At 56.7% G+C, this 17,674-nt stretch overlaps 1 protein-coding gene across 9 annotated transcripts in view; it reads right to left on the bottom strand.

The window, feature by feature from the left end:
• NSD1 (nuclear receptor binding SET domain protein 1) overlaps positions 1-11,526 on the bottom strand; it is a 61,519-nt gene extending 49,993 nt beyond the window's left edge. For 3 of the 9 annotated variants that reach the window (XM_051794359.1, XM_051794365.1, XM_051794357.1), the window contains exons 1-2: positions 11,032-11,051; positions 9,439-10,103 (exon numbers count right to left, since the gene is read on the bottom strand). In XM_051794359.1, coding sequence (XP_051650319.1) covers positions 9,439-10,103; positions 11,032-11,041 — 675 coding nt within the window. In that variant the 5' untranslated portion in view covers positions 11,042-11,051. Of the gene's footprint in view, positions 1-6,257; positions 8,428-8,471; positions 9,411-9,438; positions 10,104-10,291; positions 10,402-10,735; positions 10,992-11,031; positions 11,052-11,107; positions 11,331-11,386 lie in introns of those variants that run through there. The other 6 variants (XM_051794362.1, XM_051794360.1, XM_051794361.1 and 3 more) reach the window with 6 other exon arrangements.
• Between the last annotated feature and the right edge of the window lie 6,148 nt (positions 11,527-17,674).

Raw genomic sequence — 17,674 nt, forward strand, 5'->3', positions numbered from 1 at the left:
TTTCCTTATGGATTGGATGGAAGAGCAGTGCAATAGAAACCTTTGGCACTTCACAACGAGAAATGCACCTAACAGCAAGGTTTGAGGGAGGCAGGAGGAGGAACTGAGAGAGAAGAGATTCGATCTCACCCAGATCCCTGGTGCAGAAAAATCCACAGACACACAGACACAGATGATTACAAACCACTGTCAGGAGCCTGAAGCAGGGGACAGACTCTTCTCCTTACTTATCTGCACACATTTTAAATGGTAAACCACATTCTCTTTAAATCTAGCTCCTTTAATCAGACCTAGTTGTTTCAGCAAGAGAGGAACTGTTGGCATCACAAGAACTTTGCAAACTCACAAACAAATGCCCACAAATATCTTTTTATGTCAGAGAACTAGCAAAAAACCCTCAAACTGAAACCAGGTCATCAGATCTGTCCCTTTTTCAGCCTTCTGTGCTCCTCTATATATTATCAAACAAATTGTTTGCAAGCAGAACATCTGATAAACACAGCATTCATTTTTCAGAAATGAAGTTTCTAAATCCACAAAATGAAAACCAGATTCATACTATGCAAAATGCAACTTGGCTATTTTAATTTATATATGTAAACTCTATCCTGTACAGCTCAAGCTGTAACCACAATGAATCAAGACTAGAGAACAACATGCACAAAGAGTGAATATTGTATTAGAACCTCAACAGCTAAAATTTGGGAATTTGGGTTGATTTCAATGACATTACCTAGCCTGTTGCTTGTTTTGGTTTGGTTGTTGTTGTTTGGGTTTTTTTAGTTCCACCAGCTTCTTTAAAAACAACAAACATTTAAGGAGGGCTTGTAAATTTCACCTTCTGCAGAAATTTTTATTTACTCACAGGCGAGGGACAATCCCACTTTGTTGGTCCAAATGTAAAGATGTCACTTACACAAAACCATAACAACCTCCTCAGAACAAGGTGGCATTCAGCATGCAAGTCCCCCTGCCCAACTGAACCATTTTCCCAAAATAAATAAAAATTCCATTCATACAAAATTCAATTTTAATTTGCACTTAAAACCTCAACTGCTTTTACTGAATCCCTACTAAAAATGAAATCAGAACTTTTGAACACTAGCAGAGCAATAAACTTATCTCATGCTTATTTATTTCTTGATAACCACACTCAGAGCCATGACCTGAGGAAGGTTCATGTTTCAGGCATCAGGTACTACAAACTTAGCTTCAGAGAGGCTTCCAAACCTTTCCGTGGTGAACCCAGCTTCCTAAACATTGTGAGCATGCTGCGAGAGGACAGCCAACCAGAATCAAGAGGAATCTGACTTGTTTTGCTGCTGTTATTTAGAAATCTGTGGGCAGTCACCACATTAGCCAGAACAGTAGGAAGTCTGAACAGGTGCTTGGGAAAACCAAACAACAAAGTAACATCAGGGCAAGGGGAGGAACTATTAAAAGGGTGATAACCAGCCTGCTCCTCACCCTTCTCGGTTAGGCAACAGCAGGGATCTATCTTTTCACCAACAGTGGGCGGGAAAGTCATGAACACACTCCTCCAAAATAAGAGGAACATGGAAGCTTCCAGCAGGGCTGAGGGTGAGAGCCTTGCTGCATGCTCGAGCACCCTGCAGGAGCTCAAAAAAGAAACTGGAAGTTTCCAGTGTGTTGAGATACTACTGTGCAGGAAATTTGCTGTTCACTTTTTCCTAAAACATATCAAACCAAAGGGCACCCCATCCTTTGGCCAGGGTACAACACTTAGATTGCTCTATCCAACTCAACATTTCTGGTGTGTCACATATAAAAGTCAAATTCTGCATGCCTGAAAATGCAAGAGGAGTCCGCACTGCGTTAGTTCTGATGAATGTCTCAAAATTGAAACAAGTTACACTGTTATTTTATGATACTACTATACGTATATTTTACTACAAAATTTTTTTTCCTGAAGAGCCCAGCAGTGGGATGTGCCACCTCCAGCAGCACTCACAGCTGTTCGATACCACATGTAACCCACAGAAAAAGCTCCCTATTGAGAACTCACAGAAAACTTTACTTGGCAACCCTACCTACCCCAGTGCTTCACCCTCCAAGGAACAGGGAAGGATGGAGAGGCACAGAAGGAAATCTCCACAATTGGAGACATGCCATCCCTTCCCTGTGATTCAGTCACCAATAGTGCCCCTGAACTGTTCCCTTCCCCAATGCCAGGCACATGGTGCCCCTTCCACCTGCACCCTTGCTGCCTCACCCAGAGTCCTGGCAGCACCTCAGCTCCAAAAAAGTAGCAGGCAGATGCTGCCAGCTGCCTGAAAAGCACCTGTGGATTGTGCAGCTCTGTCACTGCCGAGGCTACAGCCAGTCCAGGCAATGAGGTGGGACAACTTGGTCCAACCCTTCTGCTTGAGCTGTGCTAGAGACAGGAGTGAAGGTGATCAGCCAGGGCCAGCCCACCCTTGCGAGGGAAAGGAATGATACACAAGGTGACTTTTCTCCCAACTTCTTTTTGCCATTTTTCCAAAGACCCGTGTGAGATAAATCTTGATGCCATCTTAATGATAACCACAGAAAGTCAGCATGTCCACTTTAACGAGTGCTCTTCCATCCTTCCATAGAAGCAAAGCACACTGCTGAAATTCCTCCTGGCTTCATCAATGCTTTTGGACACACGAGAGATGGATGCACACCAAGGCCATCTTTATCTCTGTCACACATTTAATCACTGCTGCAAAGCTACTGTGAGCAACCACACTGGAACCAGATTTCCAATTTAACAAGAACAGAGAACTTCAGCTGGCCCCTGCCAGGGGCATCAGCCTCTGCTCCAATACACAGCAGCATCTCCCCCTCTCCTGGGCACTGGGGTCAGTAGCACCCGCTCAGATCAGCCAAAGCAACACCCAGGACTGAACCATTGGGACTCCAAACTCTTCAACTCCCAGCCTGTCTCTGCACAGCACCACAGCTCTGCAGCAATGCCAAACTTATTTGTGCTACCATTCTGCTCCCTTGCTGCAACTACTGCTGGGAGGAATGGGACACACTCCTGAGAGGGCCCGAACACCTATGCCCTGCAGCTGTCCTCAGTAACACTTCTGCTACAACCCCACTCCTGTCCCACTGGCAAACACTGCCAGCTCAGCAAGGAGACCCCTCTAATCCCCAAGTATAGCTGTGAGGACTATCCTTGAGCACCTCTAAACCTAAAAAGCACTAGACATGCCACCTGCCCCTGCCCCTCCCCACAGAGGCCCCAAACCATGAGCAGCTCTTGGCAGCCCTACCCAGAGCAGTGGCACAGCAATGCTGGTGACCAGTGACAGCCCTGTTCCAGGGCACCAGAAAGCCCCTCACCCCCTGCACCAGGACTTTGATGTCTCCAGACCACACAGCTTCCAACACCAGCTGTATGTTAAAACAGTAACAACCCACCCAAGTGAAAGTAACATTTGAACTTCCAGTAACTATTTCAGCAAAGTGCAACATTTCCCAAGCATTCCTGTACAGGGGACAGCAGAGTCAGGTAGGGGACACACCCGCCTGCTCCAGCACAAATGCAACATTACCTTGGAATCGACACAAAATTCATGCCCGTGAGACACTGTTGCAAGGTGTTCTGTACCTCAGCAGTCCGCAAACTCTGCCACAGGAAAATAACTCTGATGCCACGAAATTATATGCAAGCAAGGCTATTACTGATAAGTAAAATTCACTAGACAAGAGTCTGTACCTGGGAAGAGTTTAAGGGTCTGAAAATCAATAAAGGTTGAAGACTGCTGCTCTAATTCAAAACAGACTCTCTTACAGACCTTTTCCACCCATTAACTTGGAAATCCCGGCAATGCCTTAGCCACTATAAAGGATTTAACTCCAATTTTACTGAGTGAAGACTGCATTGCACAGCACAGATAGCTCCATACAGACAGAACAAAACACGGGTCATAGTTTTTCTGATATTAGAAGTGGCATTTGTTGTTTTTTTAACTCCCAGGACAAGCCCCAGCCTGCTAGGATTTCTTCCTTCAGGTGTTTCTATTCCCCGTGCCTTTCTAAACACCAGGGTAAATAACTGAAAGACAAAATTACTATATACAAGAAGCTGCCAGTCACAAGGAGGAAAAACAGATGCGTAGTCTAAGCAACTAAACTGGAAGTTAATCATCACGCATAACACTGATTTTTGATTGTGAATGTCTTTTTAAGAAATACTGTCTCAATTATAACTTAAAAAATACCACTTTTCTTCTTGGGGCTCAAGTAGCTTGTTAATCACATCCAGAGTTCATGTCTCTTGAGTGAGCTCCAGATTTGTTCAGTTAACACAGGGAAATTAAAGAAAGACTTAATTGTTGTACATCACGCAGTTAACCCCACTTCTGGGAAGGCAATGCAATGAGGTGCAATGAGAAACTGCTACACCGCAAGAGGCAATCAACAAATCCACGACTACATGCAGAATATGCTGCTTTGAAGTCAAAGGTTACTGCTACAGCATCAAAATGAGCCACTACCATTGATTTTAGCAAGGCCTCAGAAGCAGCTGTAACAGCAAAAGTAGAATCACTGTACCCTCAGCAACCTAATATTTGTTAGGAAAAAAAAATGAAGTTGTGGGAGATACACTTTTCCAAAAGAAAATCCCCAGCACGTAAATACAGAGACAGCAGAGGCAGCAGAACCAGAGAGGCAGCATCTAGTCTAAAAAACACCTGTAAAAGCCCATTTTGTTACTACTATTGGCATTTTTTGCCTGTAACGGTAGCAGGTGATGAACTCATATGCTACACTGTATAGAGCTGTATCAAGCCATGCTGCTGAATAGCTGAGTGAAGTCTACACTCCTCTGGCAACAATCTTCAGCAGAGACTTGAAGTATTTATGACTGCAGACAGTACATTAACCGGGACACTGCTTGAACAAAGTCTCTCTTGCTCAAGTTTTAAAAATAAGTTTTAAATATAGAAAGCAGAAATTACATAGAGGTTTCTGCCATTACGTTCAGCAAAACCTCACTTTCAAAACCGTCCAATCTGCAAGAAAATACCTCTGGTTTTGCTATTTGCACACAGACATGTTCAGCTGCAGAACACGAAGCGAGAAGGCATTGATCACTGAAATTTCACACCGCACTCCAGGTAGCCCAAATATCCATATTTTCTAGAGAAATACACACACAAACAGATATTTTGCACCTAATCAGTAATATGAGATTAGAGAACAAATACAATGAAACAACAGGGTAAGAGCAATCACAGCCAAATGCTACAAAAAATGCTTCCAGGATCCAACCTGCTGTGCAGGAGAGCTCTGGATCCTACAGACTGTTCAAAACCCTGCTGTCACTCAGAGCAAGCTGCTCTCACACCCTCACACACAGCGGGTCCTGCTGTGACAGCTCCTAACACCCACCCACTCACACCTCCACCACCATCAAGAGGTGATGCTGCTTTCACAATGTGATGGTGCTGCAAAGTCATTAAAGACCTCAAAAATTTACAGTCAAGTAGTAACACAGCCCAGGACAGGACCTCCCACCGTGGAGATATCCATTCTTCTGGATACCCAGCACAGCTGAAGTCCTTTCTGGGTAAGTTTAGAGATATCTGAGACAAGAATGCCCCTCAGTGGGTGCCATGAGGCTGCACGGCCAGGCAAGATCCAGCTACGTGCTCTTTTCTGCAAAATAATACCATCTACTAAACACTGGAAATCTTAGTGGCAAAGGGGGATGTGTGCAAGACCAGAGGCACAGGCACTGTAGAACACAGAGCCCGTTCTCTCCAGGTGCACATAGCAGGAGACGATGCCTGCAGGAAGCACAAACGGCCAAACGGAATTCATCTCCCCACCAGGAATATGTCAACTGATCAAGGAAATTTAGTTCCCTGCTCAAACAAACCACTGCTATGTCTATTGTATCTCAGGGATATAATGTTACCAGTAGTTAGTTACACCTCGAATCAACAGTCTGTAGTAGGAGATTCTTTCAGAAATGTTTACAGGAGTAGCGAGGATCACGTGGTGTTGGTTCCTTCATTTTATTTTTAGCAGAGGGAGGAATGGCACCAGACATGTCAGTTAATAAACCAAGAACCAGAGGAACTCTCCCACAGCTGCAGATTAGAACAGAACTTCATTATGGATTAATTCTAGGCTTAAAGAGAGGACTCTGCTGGCCTTCAGTACTTTTAACATTCTGCAAATGGTATGATTCTGGTAAAGCAAAAACATTCCAGGAGCCCTACACACATGTCCCACTCATTCCTTACACCCACCTACTGGAAGCAGCCATCCTTAGGGATGAAAGATCTGGCTCTGGATTTCCCTGTACCTCACCTTCCTCACTGCCATCACCCAAACATCACACTCCTACAAGGAAACAATACAAAGAGAATGAAAAGCAACATTGAACCTCATGAGAGCTCTGCCCATTCTGCAGCCTGAAACCATCAGGGTCCCCGTGGAAAAAACAGCTCATGAATGCAAAATTTGCATAACACCCATCAGGAGGGGCACAGATGTGCCCTAATCCAAGAACTCTCTGCTTCTGAGTTCTCAACACTGCAAATCAAATGACTCGAACATACTTTGTGGGTAGCAATTAAAACCCAACAAGCCAGCAAAGTGAAAGTGAGGTAATAAGGCATCAAAAATTACAATAAAGGAGCAAAATTTCAGCACAAGAGTTCTGCCAAAAACAAGTCCACCTGCTCCAATTCCTCAGCATCCGAGTTCAAGCAAGACCTATGGCACTCAGACCTTCTGTGGCTGCACCCATCTTCCCCAGCACTGGAGTCCGGGGCCCACTTCTCCTTCCAACTAGACATAACACAGTTCAGGATCTCTGCAACTTGCAAAGGGCAGGAAAGCTCTACAGACAAGCTCATATCAAGATGGGAAAGAACAGAGATATTCAAGAACAACCACCCACTTAAATTTAAATGTTCCTAACCCAACCTGAGCACAAGGTAACAAACCAGCAGCTGCCAGTCATCACTGCTTCACCACCTCTGGAAAAAAAACAAGACCCAAGAACATTTCCTTCTCCACAATACAACATCTGTCAGGAGCTGCTGGGAACTTCAGACATACTTAAGGGAAGATTAACTTGACACTTAAAATAGCTTCACTTCAGAATATGCACATCCCTCTTTACAATTGAATGGCACCTGAGCAACCTCAGTCCTGTTTGGGGCAGTTTGGGAGCAGGAGACTGCCAGGGCTATTAACAAATCCTCATGCAAAACAATACCTGCCACCACCCCTCCCGCCCAGAGGCATTACTTTGCATCCCACTAAAGACTAAACCAAATTCTGGTCCTTGTGCTGGAAGCACTCTTGATATTTCGGAAATCAGCCTTTTCAAAGCAAGACCTAGTGAAAAATTCAAATCTTGCAAGGGGCAGACAGAGAGACTGGAGATACACACACTTCTTCCCTCTCAGCAAAACAGGAAGTTTGAGCAGCAGTGGCACACTCAAAATCATGAGCTTCAAAAATGAAAGCTCTGAGATAGTCTCACTGTAAGGTGGAGGAGCCCCATCATCAGGCAGAATAAAGGTGATACCTGAAAGACTAGCCTAGCTATGACAAGCCTAAAAACAGCTGTGCAGAACTCCCAGGGATTTGTGGTAGTTGTTTTGGGGTGGGTTTTTGTTTCAAGTTTTAGCAGGCTCTCAAAAAAAGGTTGATTCCAGTTAACCAAACACAAATGAGACAGGAAATAAATGACTACATGAATACATGACCTGAGGAGCAAGCCTGGTTATTTCTAGCTACTATGTCATGTTCAACAATTAAAAGATTTTAACTGTCTCACTGGTAACTTGGCACAGAGGAAAATCTCAATCTCCTCCCATTCCACAGGCAGTGGGACTAAAACGAAGAACCACTCTGATTAACAAGCACTTACTAAAGACAAAATGCAAAAAGTGAGGAAAGAAGGACCCTGGGTTGCCTAAAAAATGCTTTTCTTCTTTGTAGAGTTTTTTTTTCTGAATGCAGTTACGCTTTTAAGTCACCAGAACAATCCAGCAAGGCTAACTATAGCAGGAAGGCAGTTTTACTGAAAAGTCAACCCTCCTGGCATATTCAAATAACAGGCTCCATCACCAAGACAGTTTTGTCACCGTAATAGCTGCAGTTCTGTGGCCACCGATAGCTGAAGCAAGTGTTGTGAAAGTACCTCTGCGAGCTTCTGTTTACAAAGTGAGACCCTCCCACAACCGCATCACCGAGCACATGTCTGCGAGAGATCCCCGCTTTGCTCTGCAAAACAAAGCTGAGGATATGCACAAACCTCAGACCCACAGCAGCCTCTCACCACCAAAGACAACAAGACTCCGGGATTCTTCCCAAGGAACGCTCAAGAGTATCCACGAGCTAGAACTCTGCCACAAACAAATGAACCTGCCAGCAGCATCCTCTTGGAATCACCACTTCCCTGGGCACTCTATGACAAGTGCTTCCCCACCTCCCAGAGCACACACCAGGAATGCCGGATGTTCCCAAAGGAATAGAGTCCTGATCCCCAAGTGCTGCACACCGCAGTAGGATCTGTCCGGCATCTGTGGCTCTACTGAAATTAAAAAGAGCAAGATGGTTTCGATATTACTGCTGTCAAATGAGTTAATCTTCAAACCTCGCACCAATATGTAAAACTCAGAATATCCTCCATCAAGGAACCTTAAGTTTGCAGAAACATATTTTAGGAAATATGCAAAAAACCCCTCTGAAAATCTGCAGGAAATATACATACACAGCTGAAAATAAAAAAAAAAATCATGCTGAGAAATATCCGTTATGCTTGGGTTCAGAAGAAAATTACACAAAAAAAAGAAGTTTAATGCATCTACCTCCTTTCAGAACTCTTGAAGTTCGATCAGTTTCGCTTCTTATTGAACATATTATTAAAAAAACTAAAGGAATTTGTGAGTGTAGAGAGAAATTGGAAAGGAAAAAAAAGTCAGCCTGAATAGGAGGCAACGTTTGTTGCCCGTGAGGTCTGTCAGGCCATGACACGGCCTCTCCCCGGCCACCGCCAAGGTCTCACAGCTCGGGAACCTCAAGCCGGGCCAGACAAAGAGCCTCTGACAGCGTTACAGCCGGAGCGGGCAGGAGAGAGGAACGCTCTGCTCCTCATCTCCACTGCACTCAAAACCAACCCTGTAACAAGGCAAAAAACTCCACCGAACTCCGCAGCGAGTTCCCGGGCGGAGGAGATGGTGCCTCTTACTGCTGACGGGAGAAAAAGCGGCGGGGGGAGCGCGGGCGGCCGCGCCGGGACACAGGTGCGCGGCGAGCGCGGTGACAGCCCGGCAGGGTCCCCTCGCTCGGTAAGATGGCTCCTGCCCTCGGGGTGCCGGGGCGAGGGAGGGAGCGCGGCCGGCCCGGCCCCGCCGCACCGCAAAATGGCAGCGGCCGCGGCCCCCCCGCCCGCGCCCCGACGGTGCTTACGAGCTGCAGGGCCGCCGAGGACTCCGGCTTCTCCCCGGGGCCGCCGTCCGGCACCGGCTCTCCCGGCTGCAGGCGGCTGTCGGGGCCCCGCTGCGGCGCGGGGCGGCCGCGGCTCCGCGAGCCGGGCTCTGCCGCCTCCTCCTCCTCCTCCTCGTCGTCGTCGTCCTCCTCCTCCTCCTCTTCCTCGTAGTCGTCGTCGTCGTCGTCGTCCTCCTCCTCCTCCTCCTCCTCCGGCGTCTCGGCGCCCTCCTCCTCCTCCTCCTCCTCCTCCGGCGCCTCCTCTCCGCCGTCCCGCAGGAGCAGGGGAAAGGCCCGGGCCCCGCGGGGCGCCTCGGCAGCCGGGTCCTGCGGTGCGGGCAGGCGGGGGGGCGGCGAGCCGGGGTCGGGCAGGGCTTCAGCGCCGTCGGCAGCGCCGCCGAGGTACTCGGCGTTGATCATGGAAGCCAAGTCCTGCAGCCGGCGCAGCGGGATGTAGCAGGACGACGGGTCCTGGCCGTAGCCGGGCTTGGCGGCCGCCAGCTGCATGGCGGGCGGCTCGGGGCCGCGGGCCTCGCCAAAGGGGCCGCCCTTGGGCTCGGCGGCCGCCAGCGAGGTGCCGAAGGGGACGAGGCAGCTGCGGCGGCTCACTTCGCAGGCCTGCTCCATGCCGGGCGGCGGGCATCCACCTGCGGGCACAGCACAATGGGGTCAGCCCGGCCCGCACCGCAAAATGGCAGCCGCGCCCGGGGGCCGCGCTCCGCTCCGCCGGCCCCGCTCCGCCACCGCCGCGCTATAGGCCCCAAGGCCGCGGCCCGGCCGCCCCGGCACCGGGGCCGCTCGCCCTGCCGAGAGCTGACACAGGGCCGCCGCTCACCTGCGGGTGCCGCGGGCGGCTCAGCGCCTGCCCCCGGAGCGGGGCGATGGGGAGACGCGCCGACCCGGCCCGGCCAGGCCCCGCCGCCGCCGCTCCGCCGCCTCCCTCCTCCTCCCTCCCCCGCATGCGCGCGCCCGACGCCGACGCCGCCATCCCGCGCGGGCGCGCGCGCGCGCCCCCACCCTGCGCGCCCCCGGTGTTGGGGTTCGGCTGCAGCGGCCAATCAGCGCGCGCGCGCCCGCGCGGGCCCAGCTCTTCACCCCCCCCGACCCCCCCGCCCCGCGCGCGCGGCCCCCCCTCGACGGGCGCCCCCCCACCCACCACGGGGGGGAAGGTGGGGAGGGGGCGCTCAGTGCTGCCCCCCCCCGGCGCGCCCCGGCCCGGCCTGTCCCGCTCCCCGCATCACCCCGCCCGGCACCGCGGACTCGGGCCCGCCGACCGCACCTCCATCGCAGGCAGCGGCGGGGGGCACCGGGCAGGATGGGACGGGGCGGCCCCGCAGTGTCTCGCCTGCCGGTTCCCACCCCCCCAGCCCCCCGCCAGGCAGGCCGCGAGCCTGCGAGCGGCGGCGGAGCCCAGGCCAACAAAATGGAGTCGGCCAGGCCCTGCGCCCCGCCGGGGCACCCGGGCGGCGGCGGTCCCCGCGCCCCGCACGGCCCCGCTCCCAGCCCCGGTACCCAAGGGCGGTCAGCGGGACGCGGGGCGCGGGTCGCCGCCCGCCCCCGCCGGGCTCGGGTTACCCTCTGCCATTGTCCGCCGCGCCCCGCGGGCCGGCCTGGCGCCCCCGCCGCGCTCCCCCGCCGCCCTCCCGCGCACCAGCGGGCCGGGCCGTCGCCCTCCGCGGGGCTGCCGTGCCGAGCCGTGCGAGCCGTGCCGAGCCTCGCCCGCCGGGGAGAGGCGCCGGGTGCCCGCGGCCTGGTTTGTCCTCGCCGGGCTCCGCCGCTCCCGGACAGCCGCGCTCCCGCCCGCCCTCCCGCCGCCGAGCGGCGCGCACCGGACCCGCGCCCGCCCGCTCCGCCGGGACGGGCCGCCACCGCCGCCCCCCGCAACCGGCCCGGCCCACGGCCTCGCGACGGGCGGCGGCTCCGTCGCTACCTCCGATGCGGGCCGGGGTCTCCGCCGGCAGCCGCGCGGGTCTGGGCGCCGCGCCGCGCCGCCGCCGCACCGGCACGGCTGGGCAGGCACGGGGCGGGGGGCAGCCGGGGCAGCGCGGGGATGTGGCACCGGGGCGGTGCTGCCAGGGCCGCGCGGGGGGCAGGGCCGGGCTGCCGCCCCCCGGGGTGCCGCCGCGGGGCTCGGTGCGGCGCTGCCCGGGCGGACCCGCTCCCCCCTCTGCCCTTTGTTTCCCCCCCCCCCCCCCGCCTGTCCCCGGCCCGGCCGTGCGAGAGCCCCCGGGCGTGCTGGCGCCGCACTCCCCCCGCCGGGCTGGGCCCCCGAGCAGCCGCTCTGCACACCCAGACAGGCAGCGCCCACTGCCCAGCCCTCGCTGCCCCGCGGGCGCAGCTTTCCCCTGCTGAAGCGCCGTCCTCGTCCTCCATTGGCTTCAGCATGGCACCTCAGCGGGGTAGTGAGGTCTTGCAGCCTCCCTGCCTGCGCACCTTGGCAGCCCTTCCGAGGGCTCCTGGTTTCCCCAGAGCCCTTTGGCCTTGCCCAAGCACTCCCTCTGCCCTATCTGTGCCTGGCAATACAATAATCATTTCTCCCAGCATTTGCCCCTGAAGGGTCACACCGAGGTCCCTGACCCATTGTCACTTCACTGGTGTGCTGCCATTGTGGAGAGATTGCCATGTTCAGCTCACACCACTTCAGCATGCCCACGGAGGGTAGCGTAACTTGGCAGGAAGTTTTGCTTGTGACGTGTTTGTACCTCTGAGGTCCCAGCCCAGTGCTTGGCTGGTGGCATCTGACCCGCCATGGGCCTGGGGACCACGTGCTGTGGTGACACGTGAGAACTGGGACCATGCTGTGCCCAGTGCTGCATGGACTCGGCACTGATTCCCAGTGGCCACGTGGTTCTCCCTACCCACACAGAGCTGGGGCACCACCCAGCGTGGCTGGGGTCCCTCTGTTTACACCTGAACAGGGAAATACCTATGGCACAGTCCATCTTCCCAGATGGACTCCAGTGGCAGCAGCCACACCCTGGCACACCCAGGCAAGAGCCCAGCAGCCAATTTTCCTCCTTTCTCTTTGGAGCAACCTGCCATGCACGTTTCTGACACGTTCCGTTCCCAAAATAAAGCTAGTGGTTTATTTATACACCCCTGGGGGTGGGCAGGGCCCTACGCAGGGCGGGATCACCTGCTGTCTCCCCAGAGCCTGGTACCTGAGACCCAGTGAGAGAAGGCTGACCTGGGGAGAGGGTTAGATCTGTTTCCAAGCAGGGGAACTGTATCCTGGGTCCTGAGTGTCACCAGCTGCCCTCACTCTGCTGATTTGCCACCTCTTAGTGGGGGGCAAAGGGGTCACCTGCAGGACATGTCCCATGCTTTCCCCCTGGGAGCCCTCTGCCCATGGGCCATGGCACAGCACATCCCCACGGGACACTGGTGGGCAGGGGCTGTACCACTTCAGCAGCGATGCCCAGGCAGCTCTGCGCACCCCAGGGCATGTCCACATTCCTCTGCCCCCATGGCACATCGCTGACAGTGGTGGCCCAGTGGGGCCCCACAGCGATCCACCTGCAGCTGTGTGGTTTTTGCTGCAGGGAGGAGGGGAGCAGTGGTGGCAGTGGGATGCGCTCAGACACACTGCCCGTCTGCTGTGTCACCTCTGCCCGCGCCATGGCCAGCGCCCGCAGGAAGGGCCCTTCTCCGGCCCGTCTCTTCCGGCGGAGGAGCAGGGAAATGGCATCCCGGCCCCTGCTGCCCGCTCCCGCCCGGATGTGCGGCACAGCGGGCAGCGTGGCCGGCCCTGCCGCCGCGGGGCTTTGTCTGCGGGCTGCGGCGGGAGCGCAGGCGGCCGCAGCCTCCCCGCCACGGAGTTCGCCCTTACCCCGCACCCCGCGGCCACGGCCACCCCCATCCCAGCACGGCTCGCCACGCACGCCGGGGCCTCGCAGACAGTCAGGCCGGTGGCTGCGGAGCCTCCCGGCACTGCAGGCTCCCTCTGCAGGCCCGGTGCCCGCGCACAGCCCGCAAGGTGCCCCCACGGGGACGGCCCGGCGCCCGCGCTCCCAGCGGGAACGCGCATCCCCCGCCCCGCCACGGCCGCTCCCCGCCGCTGCGACGATGCCGAAGGCAGAGTGGCCCCTCACCGGGGGCTCCCGCTCGGTCTCCCCGGAGAGTGGGGGCGTCACAGCTGGCCGGCGGGGAGGCCCTGAGCTCAGTGCGGAGAGAGCTGCGTCCCCTGCGGGAGCGGTGGGCAGGGTGGGCTGGCTGCCAGGCGCCCCCGGCAGCGGCCCTTCCGCGGGGCACTGCAGGGAGGCGATGGACGGCGGGCGGGCTCAGGGGGAACGCGGCCCCGGGGGGCAGCACCGCGGTCGTGCACCAAGGGCCGGGGGCGGTGGCTGGGAGCAGTGGCCGTGGGGCTGGAGCACGGCCGGGAGCGTGGGCGAAAGGGTTAAGGAGTCGCGGCGGGCAGGGGGAGGGCTGGCCCGGCCGAGGGAGAGGAAGGAAGCAGAGGAGGAGAGGAGAGGAGCGGAGAGCATCCTGCCCGGAGGGTTTGCCGGGGGCCCCTTTCCCCCAGGAAGCGGCTTGCGGGGCTTGAAACCGCCGGGATGGAGCGCAGGGAGCCGGGGCGGCGGGCGGGGCTCAGCCTGGCGCTGTGCCCGCAGGCACGCTGCCCCGGGCCGGGTGCCTGGCGCGGGGGCTGCTCCCCTTGCCGGGGTGACCCCGAGCTTCCCGGGCCCCTCACCTCACAGTCCCCCTGCCGTGCTACTCCCATGGCCCCCCGAAACCTTGGGAGTGGGGCAGCCCAGTGTCACACAAGGGCGGCGGGTGCGGGCCACGAGCTGCAGGGGCCAGGAGCCATCACTGCCGAGCAACCCTGCCCTGCGTGGAAGAGCTGTCGCTGGGCTGGTGTCACCTGGAGGCCAGTCCCCGCGCAGCAGCCATATGCAGCATGGGGATAATCCCTGAGGGCCCGAGGCCCAGGGTGCCTGCGTGGGTGCTGCAGCTGCTCTCAGGGACCTTCCTGCTCCCCCAGCCCTCAGGCTGCCCCCAGTCCCCAGCTTGGGGTGTACAGGGCCCCCAGCCCTGGTCAGCGAGGCTGAGCCCACGCTGGGCTTTGCTCCACCCACCCAAGGTAGAGCCAGGTTCACCAGGCTCCCGTGCCTATGGGGTGTCCTTCTTGCACTGGAGAGACACAAACGGGATTACGTATCAGGACGCGGCACAGTTCTGCAGCCCAAGCCCCTACGCTGCCTCAATCCTAGCCCCACTCCCAGCCCCATCCATCTGCGTGGGTGATGGAGAGCAGAGCCAGGACACATTCCCATGCTGCAGATCATTTTTCCCAGGCGCTTTTGTCACCCTTCCAACACAGTCCCGAGGCTGTCCCGCCACGAAGGCCACTGTCACCAGCCGAAAGGCGGGGGGGCCGCCCGCCTGCTCCCATCTGCCCGCCCCGCGCAGCTGCTCCTGCCGGCCGGGAGATGGGGCTGAGAGCCCGCGGCTTCCCGCAGCACCGGCGGGAGGGCGGAGAGCTGCTGGCTGGGGAGACCGCAGCGCCTCGTTGGCACCCTCAGCTTGGCCTGCCCGGCTGGGGCTGGAGGTGCACAGCCTCGGCTCTGCCGCTGCGGGGAGGGAGCGGGGGGGTGCATGAAGAGGCGTGCGGGGTGGATGTCCATGTGTGTGCATTGGTCTGCATGTGTGAATGGGGACGGTGCTGTACATGTATGTGCGTGGAAGAGGGGTGCGTGGGGGGTGTATGTGTGTGGACGGGGGTTTTGCGTGCGATGTAGTGTGTGTGCGTGGCTGGATGCGTGCATAGAGTGGGGGGTGTCTGTGCATGGGGCGTGTGCCTGAGGGGAGTGTGCGGGGTGGTGCGAGTGTGCACACGTGGACATGTGTGTGTGTAGGGGTTTGTGTATGGATGGGGGCTGCAGATATGGGGGTGTGGGGGGGGTTGGGTGCATGCCTACATCTGTGTGTGAGGTGTGGCTGGAAGCAGGAACTGTGGTGGGATGCAGTGATTGGATCCCTCCATAGGAGAGGACAGGACCCTGCCTCAGCCTCTACCCCCAACTGTGGGTGCCACGGGCTCCTTTTCCCTGCCTGTTGGCCCACGGGGGCCCTTCCCTCCCCTTCGCTGCCTGGGCACATGGAGCACAGGCATGGAAAAATGACACGAAGGTCGTGGAACAGCGGGTATGGCAGGCAGGAGCAGACAGAGGGGCAGTGCCAGCTCCCCTCCTGCCAGTGGGGGAGACAGCAGACTGGTGCCTTTCAGCCCCCTCAGACTCATCTTTCCCTGCCCGGGGGCAGAGGCTTTTTGCATCTCACAGAAACCAGATTCTCCCCGGAGATAAAATCCTGTCGCCTTTGTTTTGGGGAAAAAAGACAACAGCAGCTCCTAGCCAAACAACAGAGTCGTTAAGCAAAGGAATCTCCGGGGAGGGACTGGGAGCCACATCCCGGAGCTGGAATGAGGAATCAGCTGGTGTCCTGGCCCCTGGGGTGCTGGTTCCACCAGTGCTCAGCATTCCTCCCAGGATCAGAACCATATCCTTTAGGATTCAGCATTCCCCCAAGGACTACAGCATCTCCCCAAGGACTCGGTATATTCCGCACTCCCCCCAGACCAGAGCCACTTTCCCTAGGGTTCAGCATCCCCCCAGGACCACAGCATCTCCTCAGAACCAAAGCATCCCCCAGGGACCACAGCATCCCATGCAGGACCAGCAGTGCAGGGGTGTGGTTGTGAAGCTTCTCAGCCCCACTGACACCCCACATTCCAAAAGGGACTCACAAACATGTCCCAGCACCATGCAAGAGGAACCTGCAGCTCCCAGGTGGGCAGGTTCTGGTGGGGCACAGCCGGGCAGGGAGCAGTGCCAGGATCTGGGGACTGGGGGCAGGCGGCGGGGTGGGGGTGGGGGTGTGTGGGAACGCTGCCTCAGGAAACCAGCAGGATTTACTGGGCTACATGCTAAATCCCCCTCACAAAAGGGGCCTGTTCGTGCGGACAGGATGCTGGTGGCTCAGCCACACTTGTTTGGCCAGCAGAGCCTGGTGGATTAAGGACAATTGGTTCAGCCCTGACAGAAAATACCAGGAATGTTAAACAATAAAAACTGCCTCCAGTTGTCGTGGGGCTGCGGGACGCCCCAGGCTGCCTCCCAGCCCAGCCATGGCCCCAGCTGCCCCATGCCTGGCAGAGCTGGTTCTGGCACAGACCATGTACTCACTGCTGCAGCTCTGGGGAGTTCACTGGGGGATGTGGTGGTGCCTGGGGATGGGGTATAGGCCATCCCCCTGTGCTGGGGCAGCAGGTGGGCACAGTGCTGGGCACTGCCAGGCCCCTGAAAGTATCTCTGGGCTGTACTGGTGTGGATTGGACTGTGGGGAGAAGGCACTGCCTGCACCTGCAGCAAGTCCATAAGTGAGCAGGGACAGAGTGAGGCTGTGGCAGGAGGTGGCAGGTCCCTGCTCACAATGTCTCCTTGTGCCCCCTCCACCTGGCATGAAGGATTAGCAAACCCACCTACGCCTCACCCTGTGAAAGTGGCTGTGGCCCTGTTTTCCATGGAAAGGGCAGCGCAGGGTGAGCAAGAACTGCCTGCCCTCTGTGCTGTCCCCTGCATGGAGACCCCAGTCTGGAGTGAGGTAGGGGCAAGCTGGGCACAGCCCCATGGGGTTCAGGCCCTTGTCCATGCACCCATCCATGTTCAGTCCCGGTCCCAGTCTGGGCAGTCTCCGTGGGCAGCCTGGGCAGTTTGCCCTCCAGTGCGTGAATGCCCCATTCAGGGCTGTGCAAAATGCATTGGTTCTGGCACATTATCGGACAGCTGGGATCCTTCCCAGGCAGGCAGGCTGCCGGGACAGGCAGGTTTCACACCTGCCAGTGGGCTGTCTGCCTCCGCCTGCCATGCGGGAATGGGGAGCTGGCTCCAGCAGAGGGGAGCAGAGCTGGGGAGGGAGGCTGCAAGCATGTCAGTGGGGCTGGGATCCCCCCAGCAGCCCTGTAGGGCCTGTGACATGGAGGGGACCCCAGGATGGCTCTGAAAGCTGCCAGGCTCCCCAGCACATGCAATGCACAACGCCCACGGCTGAGCTGAGTCCCACAGTCTGCATCCCTTGAGATCCCAGACCCCAGCACCATCATAGCAGCAGGCAGGACTCCCTTTCCAGCTGCCCCAGGCCCAGGTCCTGCCCCACAGCACCTGCCAGTCCCCATCCCCTTGGGCTGGTTTGAGGCAGGCTGTGCCAGAGAGCCAGCTTC

Source organism: Manacus candei, unplaced genomic scaffold, assembly GCF_025592945.1.
Source record: "Manacus candei isolate 608988 ecotype Guabito, Panama unplaced genomic scaffold, ASM2559294v1 h1tg000037l, whole genome shotgun sequence".
NCBI lineage: Eukaryota > Metazoa > Chordata > Aves > Passeriformes > Pipridae > Manacus > Manacus candei.